Raw genomic sequence first — 13,384 nt, 5'->3', positions numbered from 1 at the left:
TATTCATGAACTAAAAAAAATACTGTACACGAGCTGGTATGTATTTCATCTAATAAATCAATAAAAGTCTAGAAAAAGACCAAGGGAGAGGTTGATTCCTATGTACTAGAAACATTTTAATTAGCTGTTCTTGCTGTATATTATTTACTCTACCCATCCAAATCACCATCCATTATTCATCTGAATGCAGTGACAGAAGCCTTTTGTTGACCTTTTAGATCAGACTGTCACCAGAATTTGGGTAACTTGGAAAGCATCTGCTCTATTCCCAGCTTTCCTATTCCTTTAGAATGGCTGTGTAACAGTTACACACTGTCCACATCTTCTATTGCAAGAGACGCTGACAGGAATATTAAGCACTAATAAATAACAGATAAATAATCATGCAATGCAAAAAAATTGCAGAAAATCAGCAACAGAATTAAACAAATGTTAGAACCATTTGTGACTAGTTTTTAATTGAAGGAAGGAAGGACAAAAAGCTAAAGAAAGCTAAATTGTTTCGATTCTTATGCGCAGAGAACCTGCTGGTGGTGGGACTAAGAAACCTGTTGCACATGCAAAAAAGTCAAGCTGTATTATACCTGTAAAAAGGGGCCTCACCCAGGAAGGATTCCTCAATTCAGTCACAGCTTTGAAATTACTGTATTTTGAAATATAACTCCATCATCATAATATCAACATGTTGATTAAATACCTGACATTATATAAAGCAAATATGAGAAGGTTTAGAGAAATTGTTAAAAATGGTATCTATCATGCTAATGGCCTTTTGCAATGTCATCCTACTTTTAAGTATATTACATGGTTTTGAAGAAAGGTGGTGATTTTGAAGAGTTACCTTCAATTAGAGATCAAATAATCAAAAGATCTAAGAAAAAACCAAGAAACAAGGAGGCTGGCTTATAAAGGCATTTTATTATCAATTACCTGAATGTGTGTGTATATATATCTATCTATCTATCTACATTTCAAAATTAATCAGTATTTTATTAAGGAAAACTATTTATAACAAAGTACATGAGAAAATTCTTTATGAGAGGTAGAATTACCTTACCATTAATCTATAATTCATATACAGTATACTGTATATATATATATATGCACACACACTACTTTGTGTGTGTATATGTTACATATACACAGTTGCAAAAATGTACAATATTGCATGTAAATTTTATTCAGTGATTTTGATTTTTATAGCTGCTCTCAGTATTGCTTTTTAACACTTTCAGTACAACTTTCCATAACAATTTGTGATCTGATCTTTTAAAAAAATGATGTAGCACTTAAGGTCAGTTTTAAAGCAAATGCAGGGTATTCACAGGTTTTCAGGAACAAAATTGACAATTCAACCAGGTTTTATTTTCAAGTTTCTGCAGATACTGGAAAAGCCAATAGGTAACAACTCTGTTTTGTTTTTGTCTTGTAAATTAGTGGCAAATCAAATCCTTGGTTGCTTACGTTCTTTTCCCTACCACGCACTTGTGGAGTTCTGAAAATTTTACACACAATCTTTACTGCCTCCCTGTAACACCACTTCATCCTACGTCTCATTCCTGATCACATCTGACTAAACTCTACATTCCATAGATTAAAGGGCATCTTTACTACTGACAAACATTCCATGACACAGGAGGTTACTGCAGCCATATGCTCAACAAATTTAAAGGTTTATGAAGCATCCAATTGATAGATGAAAATTTAATATACTTCCAACATTTACTGTGTGTTGCTAAGGAAATTGTACACATACCGCCAAATGTAGGTTAAAAGCATACAAGTATGCAGTGCTACCTAAATTCATTGTACATTTTTTCCAACTTCAGTTTGGTCTGCCTTCATTTTTGCAGCATATATTGCATAGCAAAAGTTAACATTCTACATTGAAAACAAAACATAAATCCTTTAAGACATATTGAAAGGGTGTTAACTGTACAACTGAATCATCACATAAATTACCTTTGTTGTAGTAGAAGATGTAATTACATCACATCTCAACAAATATTTTCCCTTTATTTTTCTTTCATAGTGTTTCCTTAAGAAACGTTAGCAGCTAGAAGTGGAAAGCAGGCAATGTATCAAGTACTTTTAGCTGATATTGTGATAACAAGTCTCTCACTAGTTAAGACTTTTATCAAGTTACCAGAAGACCAATTAATAAAAAAGTAAATTACATTAGGCTCTAAGCAATAATGATGGACCCATAAAACAAGAAAAATCTCTTGTTCATAAAAAAATTTTATATCTTTGATAAACATATACAAATTCTTTAAAATACACATTTTTGTAGCAAAGTAGACCCTAAATTAAAATATATTCTAGTTTTTACATAATTTTTATATATAGTTTACCAAAATATTCTCTTAATACATATTTTAACACTGTACACAAGTTAATAAATGTCTTAATGAAACTCATTAGAAATATATTCAAGCTGTCTCAACATAAAAAATTTAAATTTGTATATAACATGGGGGTAGTATTTTCCATAAATTCAACTTCAGTGCATCTGCAGTAGTCATTAATGATAAATTTCTTCCTGTTAAGAAGTCTCCTCTTGGTGTTAAGGTTTTAAGACATCTTGTATTGAAGGTTCCTCCTTTTAATGAGCAGCTTCCTTTCTTCAGTTCTTCTGCACCATGAAGGACATAGATTCGAAGAGCTCAGCAGGTTTCACCAAAGCAGCAAGGCTTTAGTACTGAACATACTCAGACTGAAGGGACTGTGCGGAGAAGAAAAACTGATTAAAACTCACTGGAGAGGTTTTATTTATACATAACATGTATTTTTCACTTAAGCAGTAGAGGAAGGACAGAAAGGAGAAAAATAAACAGTTGGAGGGGGACTTGAATCTCTGCATAGGTAAAGATGAATAAAATAGAAGAAATTAAAATCTGAGCACAGTAAAGTCCATCAATTTGCCTGTTCCTACGCTTACTTTTCCAAACCAATTTCTTGAGACTCTTGAAGTGTTATAAGTCCTTTAAAATACCACTGCTACTGTAATTGAATTGTTTCCACTTATCCTGAATGAGAATCCAACTGCTACTGTAAAAGAGTCAGCTTACTTTATATGTTGATTCAGAAAATGATAAAGGAAACATATGGTGTAGCTCATTATTGAGGAAAAAATCTACATTAGCAATTTTATGCACATGGATAAATTTATGTCTGATTACCAGAACCAGATGAAAATGAAGCTCTGCAAATGGTTAATCTGGATTAGTAACAAGTCACTATAATTAAGAGAAAACCATAACTTTGTCTACTATATTTATTTACATTTCTGTTTCTACTAAAGTCTGAAGTTTTATTAGAAACTGATTAATCAGTTTAGACAGTATCCAATAATTTTATTAGCTCCTATAGAGATGTGTTTAAGAAGTCACTCTCATGAATAACTGGTCTTGTATAGTGATGAGCTGTCCCAGATTAGTATGGTTATAAACAAATAGCAAATAAAAAACCAAACATATTTTAAAACTGCATCAATTCTTCAGAATTAGAACTACTGGAGACCAACATGACTCCTAAGACAGATTGGAACCTCACAGTTTTCCATTTTCCTACTATTCCTAACTAGTCATTATAGAAATGCTCTTTGGTACCCATAGTGAAACCTATTAGCAGAAGTGCACAATACAGTTATATATACCTTTATAGCTCTAACTAATATCACACAACCACATTTCCCCTATATTTTAAGTCTCAGTGTGTATTTTCAAAGTTGTCTTTTAAATGCATTTTCACATCTTGAAGATTTGAGACCATCTGGATATTCCTTCCTAGAAAAAGTGCTGTCAGCATATAGATTTGAATACCACTGACTAAAAAGGGTCTGGTTGTAGTAAGAGCGAGGCAGAAGGAATAGCCCTTTGCTGATGAGCACTTGAAGCTTCTGCTCTCTTAATGATCCTCCAGGGTTTCTCATTGTCAGATGTGTATTTTAACAACTGGAAAGATGGTTACACTTAGTAAGTGCAGTATTTGAAATGGATCCATCAAAACTGAATCCCAAGTAAAGTTGATAACCATTAAAAATGGCATGAAATGTAATTATATACTCCCATATGTTGTACAGCAATAGATTACTTTAAGCTTGGACAGATGAAAGATGACCAGAAAGCACTGTACACTCAAAGCCAGCAAGTGTTAGTTACAAAGAACTGTGAACGCCAGCCCTTCACTCAGCAGACAGTAGTAACCAGGAATTCTACATCATGATTTAAATAAAAGAAGCAAACCATAAATTAAATTTAAATTCTGAAGTTCAAACTGTAATTCTTAAAATTGTTAGTAATCCAAGTTCCAAAAAAAAGGAAAAAAATCAGGGAAACAGATAAAAAAAGAACAAATATCTAGCAGCATATATTGTTTGGAAACAGGATACCATGTTTTGGTAATTTTCATTACAGATGGGCAAGCAGAGTTTATTTACTTTCAAATGGAGAAATATGTTTTTCAGTGTGTTCCCACCCTCACCATAACTCTACTTCACATTGCAATGATTTCTTCCTAATGTTTCAAAGTATTTTCTGAATACAGAGAAATAATTAAATCTAAACAGCATCTTTCCCAGGTTAATCTATGTGACTTCACAAAATTTTTATTACTAAAAACATGGTGACAGCTGTAGCAACTGAGCTACTGTGAAACATACAGACTCACATTTGAGTTTGAAAAATTTAAATATAGCAGAAGAAGCTTGTTGTTTTGATTTTTTCTGCATTTTCGGGGAAGTAATTTGTGCTCTTAAATCTCTTCACATGTCTGAAGAAATTGACTGTAATGTTTCAAAGCCTGTAATTGTGGTTTTCTTCCTTTTTTTCTTTTAAATCTTTTGAGTTTTCTATTTTAAAATTTGTATCTGCCATGACTCAAAGTATAGCCTATGCCTCTGAAAGCTTTATTAAGACCAAAAAACCCCAATCCACTTTTACAAGTAATTTGCTGGATTTAACAAAATCTTATTTAAAATAGAGGTAAAAATAGAAGAAGAAAGAAAAACCAAAGAAAACTGACTGCTGAATTGCAAAGATGAGAGTATAAAATCAGTTAGTGGAAAAGAAATCTCAATGTGTATTCCTACAGTGATCCCATGCCATGTCAAGCTTGCCATTTTATACCCAAGTAACAGACATTGAAACAAAGAACTCATAATTAGATAGTTTCACTACCAATAAGGATATCTAATGAAGCTTATGCTGAAACAACTGCTTAGATCACTTTCATTTTTCTTCTTCAACAGGAGGCACGGAAAGCCTCCTGGAAGAGAAAATAGGCACCAGATCCACCAAGGCACAAGAACTGTATTTGCAGACATGCAACTGCAGGACAACGTCAGCCCGAATTCTCTTTCAAGACAGAAAAACCCTACAGCATTTAGGGCTATTTGTTAGGATTTGAACATGCACTTTCCCCAGATAATTGCAAAAATGTAATTTAAGTTTTTTGAATTGTGCATCAACTGTCCCAAAACACTGTTGCAATAGGAATGTTGCTGCAGGCAAGAACTACCATGAACACACAAGAGCCACTAAACTAACTCAGGATGCATTAGAGAAAACGCACACACACTTGAAGTGATCCTGTGGGTCTGCTACATTTACACATCAGCATGATGCACTAGTGTTTGTCTGTTTTTTGCAAAGCCTGTCCTATCTTCATTAATGGTAAGTTCTTATTAAGAAAAACTATGTTACAGGTAAAGATGATGTATATGAATTTTAAAACACTGCTAACACTTCTCAATTTTTTGGAAATGTTTCCATCTTGCCGGTTTCCATGACAGCTATAGAAGCAAAAGGTGACTCATCTTGAGACTACCCAGTTACATATTCTCCAATAAAAATACATACTAAAGAGCAACATTTGGATTTAGAACTATTCTAAGAACAAAGCAAAAATCTTATAGCAGTACCTTAAATGTGATTATACTTGAAGGGAGTAATTCTGCAAATTGTAATTTTGAGAGATTCTATTTAATCAAAATACACACTTTGTAAAATTTGTAAATAAAGTATTTATTCTAACTGAGTAGAACAGCAAGTTTTCTACTCTTTGAAAATCAAACTTTTCTTCTAGTTCATCAGGATAAACACAATAAAGTGGATTATAAGCTTGCACTTATGAAGGACAAAAACCATCTGAGAAAAATATGTGGCTGGAGACAATAGTTACAGCTGTGGTTATTTTTTATTCTTCTTTTTTATTAAATGGAATGTGGAACAGCAGTATTAATGCCGTTTCATTGCAGAACAGGGGAAAAAAAGATCAGTGAATAACTTTCTCTTCCATACTGGGGAAAAAGCTCATTAATGAGTTCACTGAACACAAACTAGAACTGAAAAATTGCTGTCCTAACCATCTCAAAATGCTCCTGAACCACTCATGTTAATAAAGACAAACAAATAAGAGGGATAAGGTGATTTTATAAAATAAAAGTACTGCATTACTACAGCTGGTTAGCTTGATATCTAACTCAGGGAAAAGGAGATTTTGGCAATAAAGAGAAAGAGAATTCATCAGTATCATTCAAGAGTCCTTTGATGAGCTAAGTGAATAAACAAAACACCAGGACATGTAATAGACTTCTGTCAGGTCCATCATCCGATGTGCTCCAATTAGAAAGAAGTGCAGGGTTAACACAAACACTCCAACAAGCCTAGGCTGGGCTGTCATGACTTCCAAGTAACTTCATTTTGACTTCACTACTTCAGATGCTGATTAAACAGAATTCTGTTTTTAAAAGAATTCTGCCAGTACTTGTACTAAGGCTTGATACTAGTCTGTACTTTGCTGATGAGCTTCAGACCACGGGTAAGTGCCATGAAAAGCAAAGCAGCTGCATGTCGGGGCTGAAGCAGTAAGAAAAACCAATCTTCCTTGGTCAGTTATGAAGAAGGGAGGGGGAGGAGAAAAAACCAACCAACCAAATAAAAAGAAAAGAGATTATACTTTTCCATGGAGTTCCACACAAAAAAAGAGAAAAAACCTCAAACCAAACCACCCTCAGGGAATGCAGGACATGGGACTAAAATACAAGAAATAGAAGTCAGTATCATCAATGGCAAGAAATTTTTTTTTTCTTCTCCTCCTCAGCTTCCAGTGTATTACAGTAAAAGAAGATAAAACAAGCTGTGTATTTCTAAGCAGGATAACACTGAGTAGCAGCTCTTTGGACCAGACAGATTTTCAAACACTAAAGAATTTTAACACTTTTCAAAAGGATTTTTGAGCTAACTTAGCTTATCAAAAGAAAATCAAGTTGAGATGACTAGCATGAGATATCTCCATGACAAGAAAATAAGATAACAGGGCTGTAACACTGACATAAAGAGATACAGAAAGTTTCAGCTTAAAAGTGAAAGTTTTAAGCATGACTGTGTTCAATCAGTGGAAATCATCTTTCAGAAAGTTTATGTTGTCCTCAAAATAAACCATCTGAATTAGTCAGTGAGATGCTCATTATCAGACACTCCTAGCATTCAGAAATTAAATGATCAAAAAATCTACTCTTGCCTTAAACCTCAGAATACCACAGTAACTCCACTCAGTCAATTGTGCATAAAATGGGTAACAATTCAGTGCACTCCTCTGTGACTGGGATAGATGCACAGGGCTATAGGGTGCATTTAGAAGCAAATGCATTAATCAGAACATATCTGAAAAACATTCCAAACAGGAACACTTTTTAGCCATTATTATATTGAAAGAGTATTAGTTTACAGGTAAAACAAAGTTGCACGTTGCTATTTGGCTTTGCATGGCATCACTCTTACTAAGAAACGCTGCTTCTCATATCACAGCATATAATATATAAAATAAGAGTATTTTTAGCTCACCTCACTCTTCAGAGAAGACTGGAGATGGAATCTCATTTAAAGATTTTGCTGCATTTGATTGTGTGTAACCTCTACTCAACAGCAAGCAATATCAAACCAAGAATTATTCAAAGGTAACACCCTTATATCCTTCCATGCATTACTAAGTCATTGAGATTGGTAGGAAAAAAATTAAAGATGTTCTTAAAACAAAAGAATTGTGCATTTTAGAAAGGTTTTGTTTTCTTTAAAAATGTTTTCCATTCAACCTAAAACTTTACACTATGCCTAGCATATTTCATTTAAATCAATATTTTAAATCACAATAGTTTCACTGCAAAGAGACAAAAATTAATTTCCTTCTCCACTGCAATCAACAGAGCTGTAAGTGCCTCTCTGCTGGCAACATGGCTGTTTTCACCTGTTCATGAATTGCTCTTTTCCCGTTCCTTAAACTACACAGTAACCACCACTCCTTGCTTTCCTCCCTTTTCCTAAGTCATCCTTATCCAAGAAACAAAGGCATGCTACACTTCTGGAAGAGACTTGTTACATAAACCACCCTCCCTCCCCACATAGATTTGGGGAACTTTTGTGTCAAGCCAATTATGTTGAACCCTGGAGGGTTTATGAGATGAAGGAGAAACACAACACTATCCTAGAATTTTGTAAATATCTGCATATAAAAAAGAAACAAAGTGTCACCAAAACTTAATTTCCTGTCCTATGCTTGTGGAACAAGCCCACTAACTTGGCCTCCACTGCTAAAAATCATTTGTAGCACTAAGTTATGGCAAGTACCTCTCCAAAGGAGGTGACAGTTCTTAGTTTTTAAGATATTATATTTACATTCAACCTTTTAAGCTGCTTGAGGAAACAGGCTAATTGTTTCTGTAATGCTTTATATTATGATTTGGTACTCCTGTAAATTTTGGCCCATTGTGAATAACGTCAGCTTATTTTCATGACTAAGTCACACTACAGTTAAAAGGAGTTTCTTCCCCTTAGGGTGCCTCATGAAAATTTACATGCATATACTTTATGCATAATATGTAGCTGTAAGAAAAATGTGAAAAAAAAAAACCCTCTAAGAAATGCTGCTGGCAGCATATAATTTACAAAAGAAACAACTGAAAAGAATGGGAATGGGCTGACTCTCCAAAGAATTATTGTTCGATACATTAAATATGAGACAGTACTGAAAGTGAGACTTTAGGAAAAAAAAAAAAAAAAATCAGCCAATTTACCACTTACTATTCAGATGAGTGATTTTTCTCAGCCACTGTTGGTATATCGACTTTTAGTTCCAGTATACTCAACAGGAGCTGAGGTCTGAACTCCTGTGGACTGAAATTCTGTAAGCATCTTGGATTAAAGACTGGGAACACGTAAAAAGGATGACTTTCCAGAGCAATCAGAATGTATGAACAAATGAAAGACTCATCAATGTGTCTCAAAACAAACACTCCTGGCTTGTTATACAGCTTTTCACCTCTCTCTTCATCTCTATGCCTGAAGAAATTAAACAAATTAGTCAAACAAGAACAGTCCTCTTGTTCTAGAATTTGTTTCATCATAGAAAACCTGTTATGGTTTCTGTATCTCACTTGAAAAATCTCAATTATACATAGTTTATTTCAACCACACGTAGTAGGGAAAAACACAGTCAAAGAGGTGAAGATGTGGCAACATTCAAGAACTCCCTTGCAAACAAGTTACTGCTGCTGTTTAAAGTTTAAACTCAATTTCAAACTCAATGCAGAACAGTGGTTCTAAGATCATGGAATATCAGTACTTATTTCCAGATAAACTGTAGTGGATAAGAAGCTACATTTTTTTGTAAACAAGGAGTCTGAAAGCATAAAGTATTTCAAAGACCTGCTTTAGGTCAAGCAGATTTTACCACAGTAGGAAGAACCCACTGAGTAAGAGAATACAGAATCACATTCCCTCAACTAACTTCATTTCCCAAGTTCTTTCTATACAGGTTAGGTTTCAGTCACATGGCAGTTTAATTCCATAATGGAACAATGAAATTTTATTTCCTACTGTCATCTATCCTCAGAAAGTGCAATTCACACTCCCAAGCTACAAAGATGTGGCTTCTGAACTGTAAGTGGTGCCATATCTGAGCTGTTAACAAGAGGGTAGGTCCTCCACTTCCACAGGGAAAAGAGAACACAGCCCAAGGAATGATCTTTCTCAGGACAAACTAGTTACATGCAATGTATGTTATTAGCTGTTTTAAGACAGACTCACCACACTCAAAACCAGTAGCAGGTATAGGAACAAAACTTTCTTTATATTGAAACAATTTATCAGTGGTAAGGAAACAGAAGAGCAATGCGCAATACTCTGAAGTTAATTTTACACACAGCCAATTTTATTTCCACCCAGTAAAAAAAAAATAAAAATTGTGTCAGTACTAGTCAAGAGAGGCTGACAGGTTCCCTTAATCATAGGCAAAATCTATTAAAAACAGTGTACTATTTTTTATAATTAGTAGGCTATCAAATCCTTGGAAACCAGGAATTTTAAATTGATTTTAGATTTATAGTAGTAGATATGCTTATTTTTTTCCCTAGGATAGATGAAGCTATTTCTGATTTCATAATTGAAGTTTCTTTAGTCTCTCTCTCTGCGTTTTGTATAGAAACACTTCCAAGTTGCATTAGTTTATCTGTACATCCTCTTCATACAGACTCTTTTACACAGAAAAAGAGCACACAATAAGCCCAAGGCACCAAAGTTGTTGAGAATGAAAGCTGCAATGTGAGACCTTGCTTATAATACTTTCCACATTTGATGTTAGAAAAGGGAGTAGGTTTCAAGTGAAGAGCAAGTAAGTCCTATCTTTAAGGATGTTCTACCTTGTATTTACTGTGATACATACAAAGGCTTCTTGAAATCTGTTACTGCACAAAGATAAAGTCATAAAATTAACTTGTGTTAGACTGTTATGGATAATTTGAAATAAAATCTAAAGGGAAGAAGGTCCATTAAAAAAGATATCAGAAAAGGTGTTAAAGTTCAGGTGTGATTTATTTTCATGAAGCTTCCATGTACTAGATGCTTAGAAGAGATGGAAAAAAAAAGCAGCTGAAATGATAGGTAACAGACAAAGGTGCAATTCAGACACACTAGAGGAAGTTGGAGAATTATGCTGAGTTAAGAATTCTTTTTTCAACAGTTTTGCTCACAGAAGCAAGAAAGAAAAGCATCAGTGAGCTGCCTGAAAGTGCTGTTGTGACTGTGACTTACAGGAATTGACTCTGGGATCGTGCTGGAAGAGTTGTAAGGCCCATAAAGGAAGGCTGGTGTGTACTCATCTGTCACAGCGCTGTGAAAGCTGCTTTGGCTGCTCAGGTTGTTGCCACTACTGCTGCTTCTGTTGTATAAGTTGTTGTTCAGTTCATGGTTTTTCCTGTGTGGGAGCTGCAAGCTGCCATTCAGGTGACTGGAGATATGGCTTACAGAAAAACCTGTCCTAGAGGACGATGATGTCATTTTGCTCTCATCATCATCTGAAGCAGCATACAGGTTCCCTAGAGAACTGGCTAGTCTGGAGCTTATGGAAACGCTGAATGGAAAACACATGCAGGGAAAAAAAATATACACAAGGTATGTAGAGATATATACAAAAAATGTAACAGACAATTCAGAAGACATTAGGTGAATAACACAGATTCTTCTGAAAGAATCTGTGTTTGCACACAGGCTCATTTTTTAGCTCCCAAGTAATGAAAAGCAGAATTCTTTGTCAGGGTTTTGCTTATTCAAGCACTACACCATGGCCAGCTTTCACCTCTGTCAAACCATACACACATGCAGGAGATGGTGTTAAAAGGTTTAGGCAGTATTTGATTAACCCTGAAGTACTTTGTGTACATGGAACAGTTTAAGAACTCCTCCTCCGTTTCTTGAAATCAGTTTTGTGATACAAGCCTCCAAGTAACCAAGAAATTACATGATAAATAGAATAGAAATAGGGTGTCCTGAAATATCTCAAGCTGGTTATTCTCTTCAGGCAAACATTTCTGCACATAGTTATTAAAAATGCACCAGTCATTCTGAGTGTCATTTAACACATATAATTACTTAGAACAATAGTAATAATGGAAATAAATAGTAATAAAAAAATGGTTCATTAAAAAAATGGTATTAATTACCACTCAGTATTCTGAGAGTACTAGTATAGAGACTTGTGGGAATACCTGCAAAACATCTATAAACTGAGATAAGTAAAAAAAACCAAAACAACCCACTTGAGCAATGCAATACTGTGTCTGATGACACAATCTCAATAAAACTCTCAGACCAGTGGGATAGATTTTGGGTTTTGCTTGTTTTTTAAATCTGTAGGCAACTAAAGTTTGGCTAGTGGAACAGCACATCATTCTGTAAGTAAATTTAAGTCTTCTTATAGCCAAGAACAGCAAGCGCTTCATAGACTGCAGATGTGCTGACAACCACTGCAGGATACAGCAAGCATTTATACCAAAATGAGAAGAAGAAAAAAAACCTTTTAAGGTTAGAGCCTGAGGACGTGGAAAGTCTGCTTATTCTTTCTGCAGATGGTGAAGTAACTGCCATCACTCGGGAGGCCTTCAGAGGAGATATGGACCCTTCTGGGCTACCTGAAGTATTCAGTCTAAAAAGAGTGCAGAGTTCCAGTGAGAAGCAAGATTTTATAATATACCTCTCAAACACACAAGCCTTTCAGTACACAGACTGGTATTTTAAAAAGTGTGAATTTTCAAGTCTGAGAGCTCAACAGCAAAAATTCAAGTTTGCCTTTTAAAACATCTTTTTTAAAAAAAAACTTTGCAAATATCCCACTCCAAGTATTTCCACAGCTGCACCTTATTAAACAGTTACAGGCTACTTTTCGCCTTGATAATTTATGAAGGCCAAGTGTCCATTTTTCATAGATTTACTGTAAATTTTATCATAAATTTTAGAACTTAAAATGTAAATTTGAGTAGGAGTACTTTTTGAGCTTATAGAGCAAGTATGAGTAGAAAAAACCAAAACTGTAGGTTTCAAGAGGTCATCATCATTTCCAAATGAACATTTTCCCTAAGTTGCACAGAACATGCAGCTCTTTTTAGGGTGGGATTTTTAATGACAAAATGCTCCATGTGTTGATAATAAGCTGTATGTACGTTACACAGGACTACTCAAATTGTTACTGTTATGGCTGTCCACATTAATTAAAAAAATTAATTTTCTCCAACCCTAGACCAGGAGATACAACAATGGATGAAAGGATGAAAAAACTTGGGTACAGATCTCCAACTACAAGCACGGAAGGAAAATGACATTGAGCAGCTTTAATTACACACCAAGAAAGGGTAAAACATTCATTTCCACTGCTAGCCATCTGGAGTAATTCAACTCAAAAATTCAGGTCATGAAACTGAAAAATGTGCTCTTTTTAGTATTAACGCTTGATAATGATAGTAATTTTGTCCTACATATTGTATTTTAGATTCAATGGGGTAAGGCATGCAATTGGCAGGTGTTTAAAAACGTTTGTTACCTGCCTGTGCTCAGAA

At 34.6% G+C, this 13,384-nt stretch overlaps 1 protein-coding gene across 4 annotated transcripts in view; it reads right to left on the bottom strand.

Annotated features, from left to right (window-relative positions):
• Positions 1-2,276: 2,276 nt before the first annotated feature.
• Positions 2,277-13,384, bottom strand: part of CDC14A (cell division cycle 14A) — a 52,435-nt gene continuing 41,327 nt past the window's right edge. For 2 of the 4 annotated variants that reach the window (XM_048312802.1, XM_048312801.1), the window contains 3 exons: positions 12,349-12,477; positions 11,088-11,406; positions 2,277-2,725 (listed from right to left, as the gene is read on the bottom strand). In XM_048312802.1, the coding sequence (XP_048168759.1) occupies positions 2,696-2,725; positions 11,088-11,406; positions 12,349-12,477 (478 nt within the window). In that variant the 3' untranslated portion in view covers positions 2,277-2,695. The remainder of the gene's footprint in view (positions 2,726-11,087; positions 11,407-12,348; positions 12,478-13,384) is intronic. The other 2 variants (XM_048312803.1, XM_048312804.1) reach the window with 2 other exon arrangements.

This window comes from Corvus hawaiiensis, chromosome 9, assembly GCF_020740725.1.
Source record: "Corvus hawaiiensis isolate bCorHaw1 chromosome 9, bCorHaw1.pri.cur, whole genome shotgun sequence".
Lineage (NCBI taxonomy): Eukaryota > Metazoa > Chordata > Aves > Passeriformes > Corvidae > Corvus > Corvus hawaiiensis.
The sequence above is the reverse complement of the archived record's forward strand: the minus strand, read 5'-3'. Positions and strand labels throughout refer to the sequence as shown.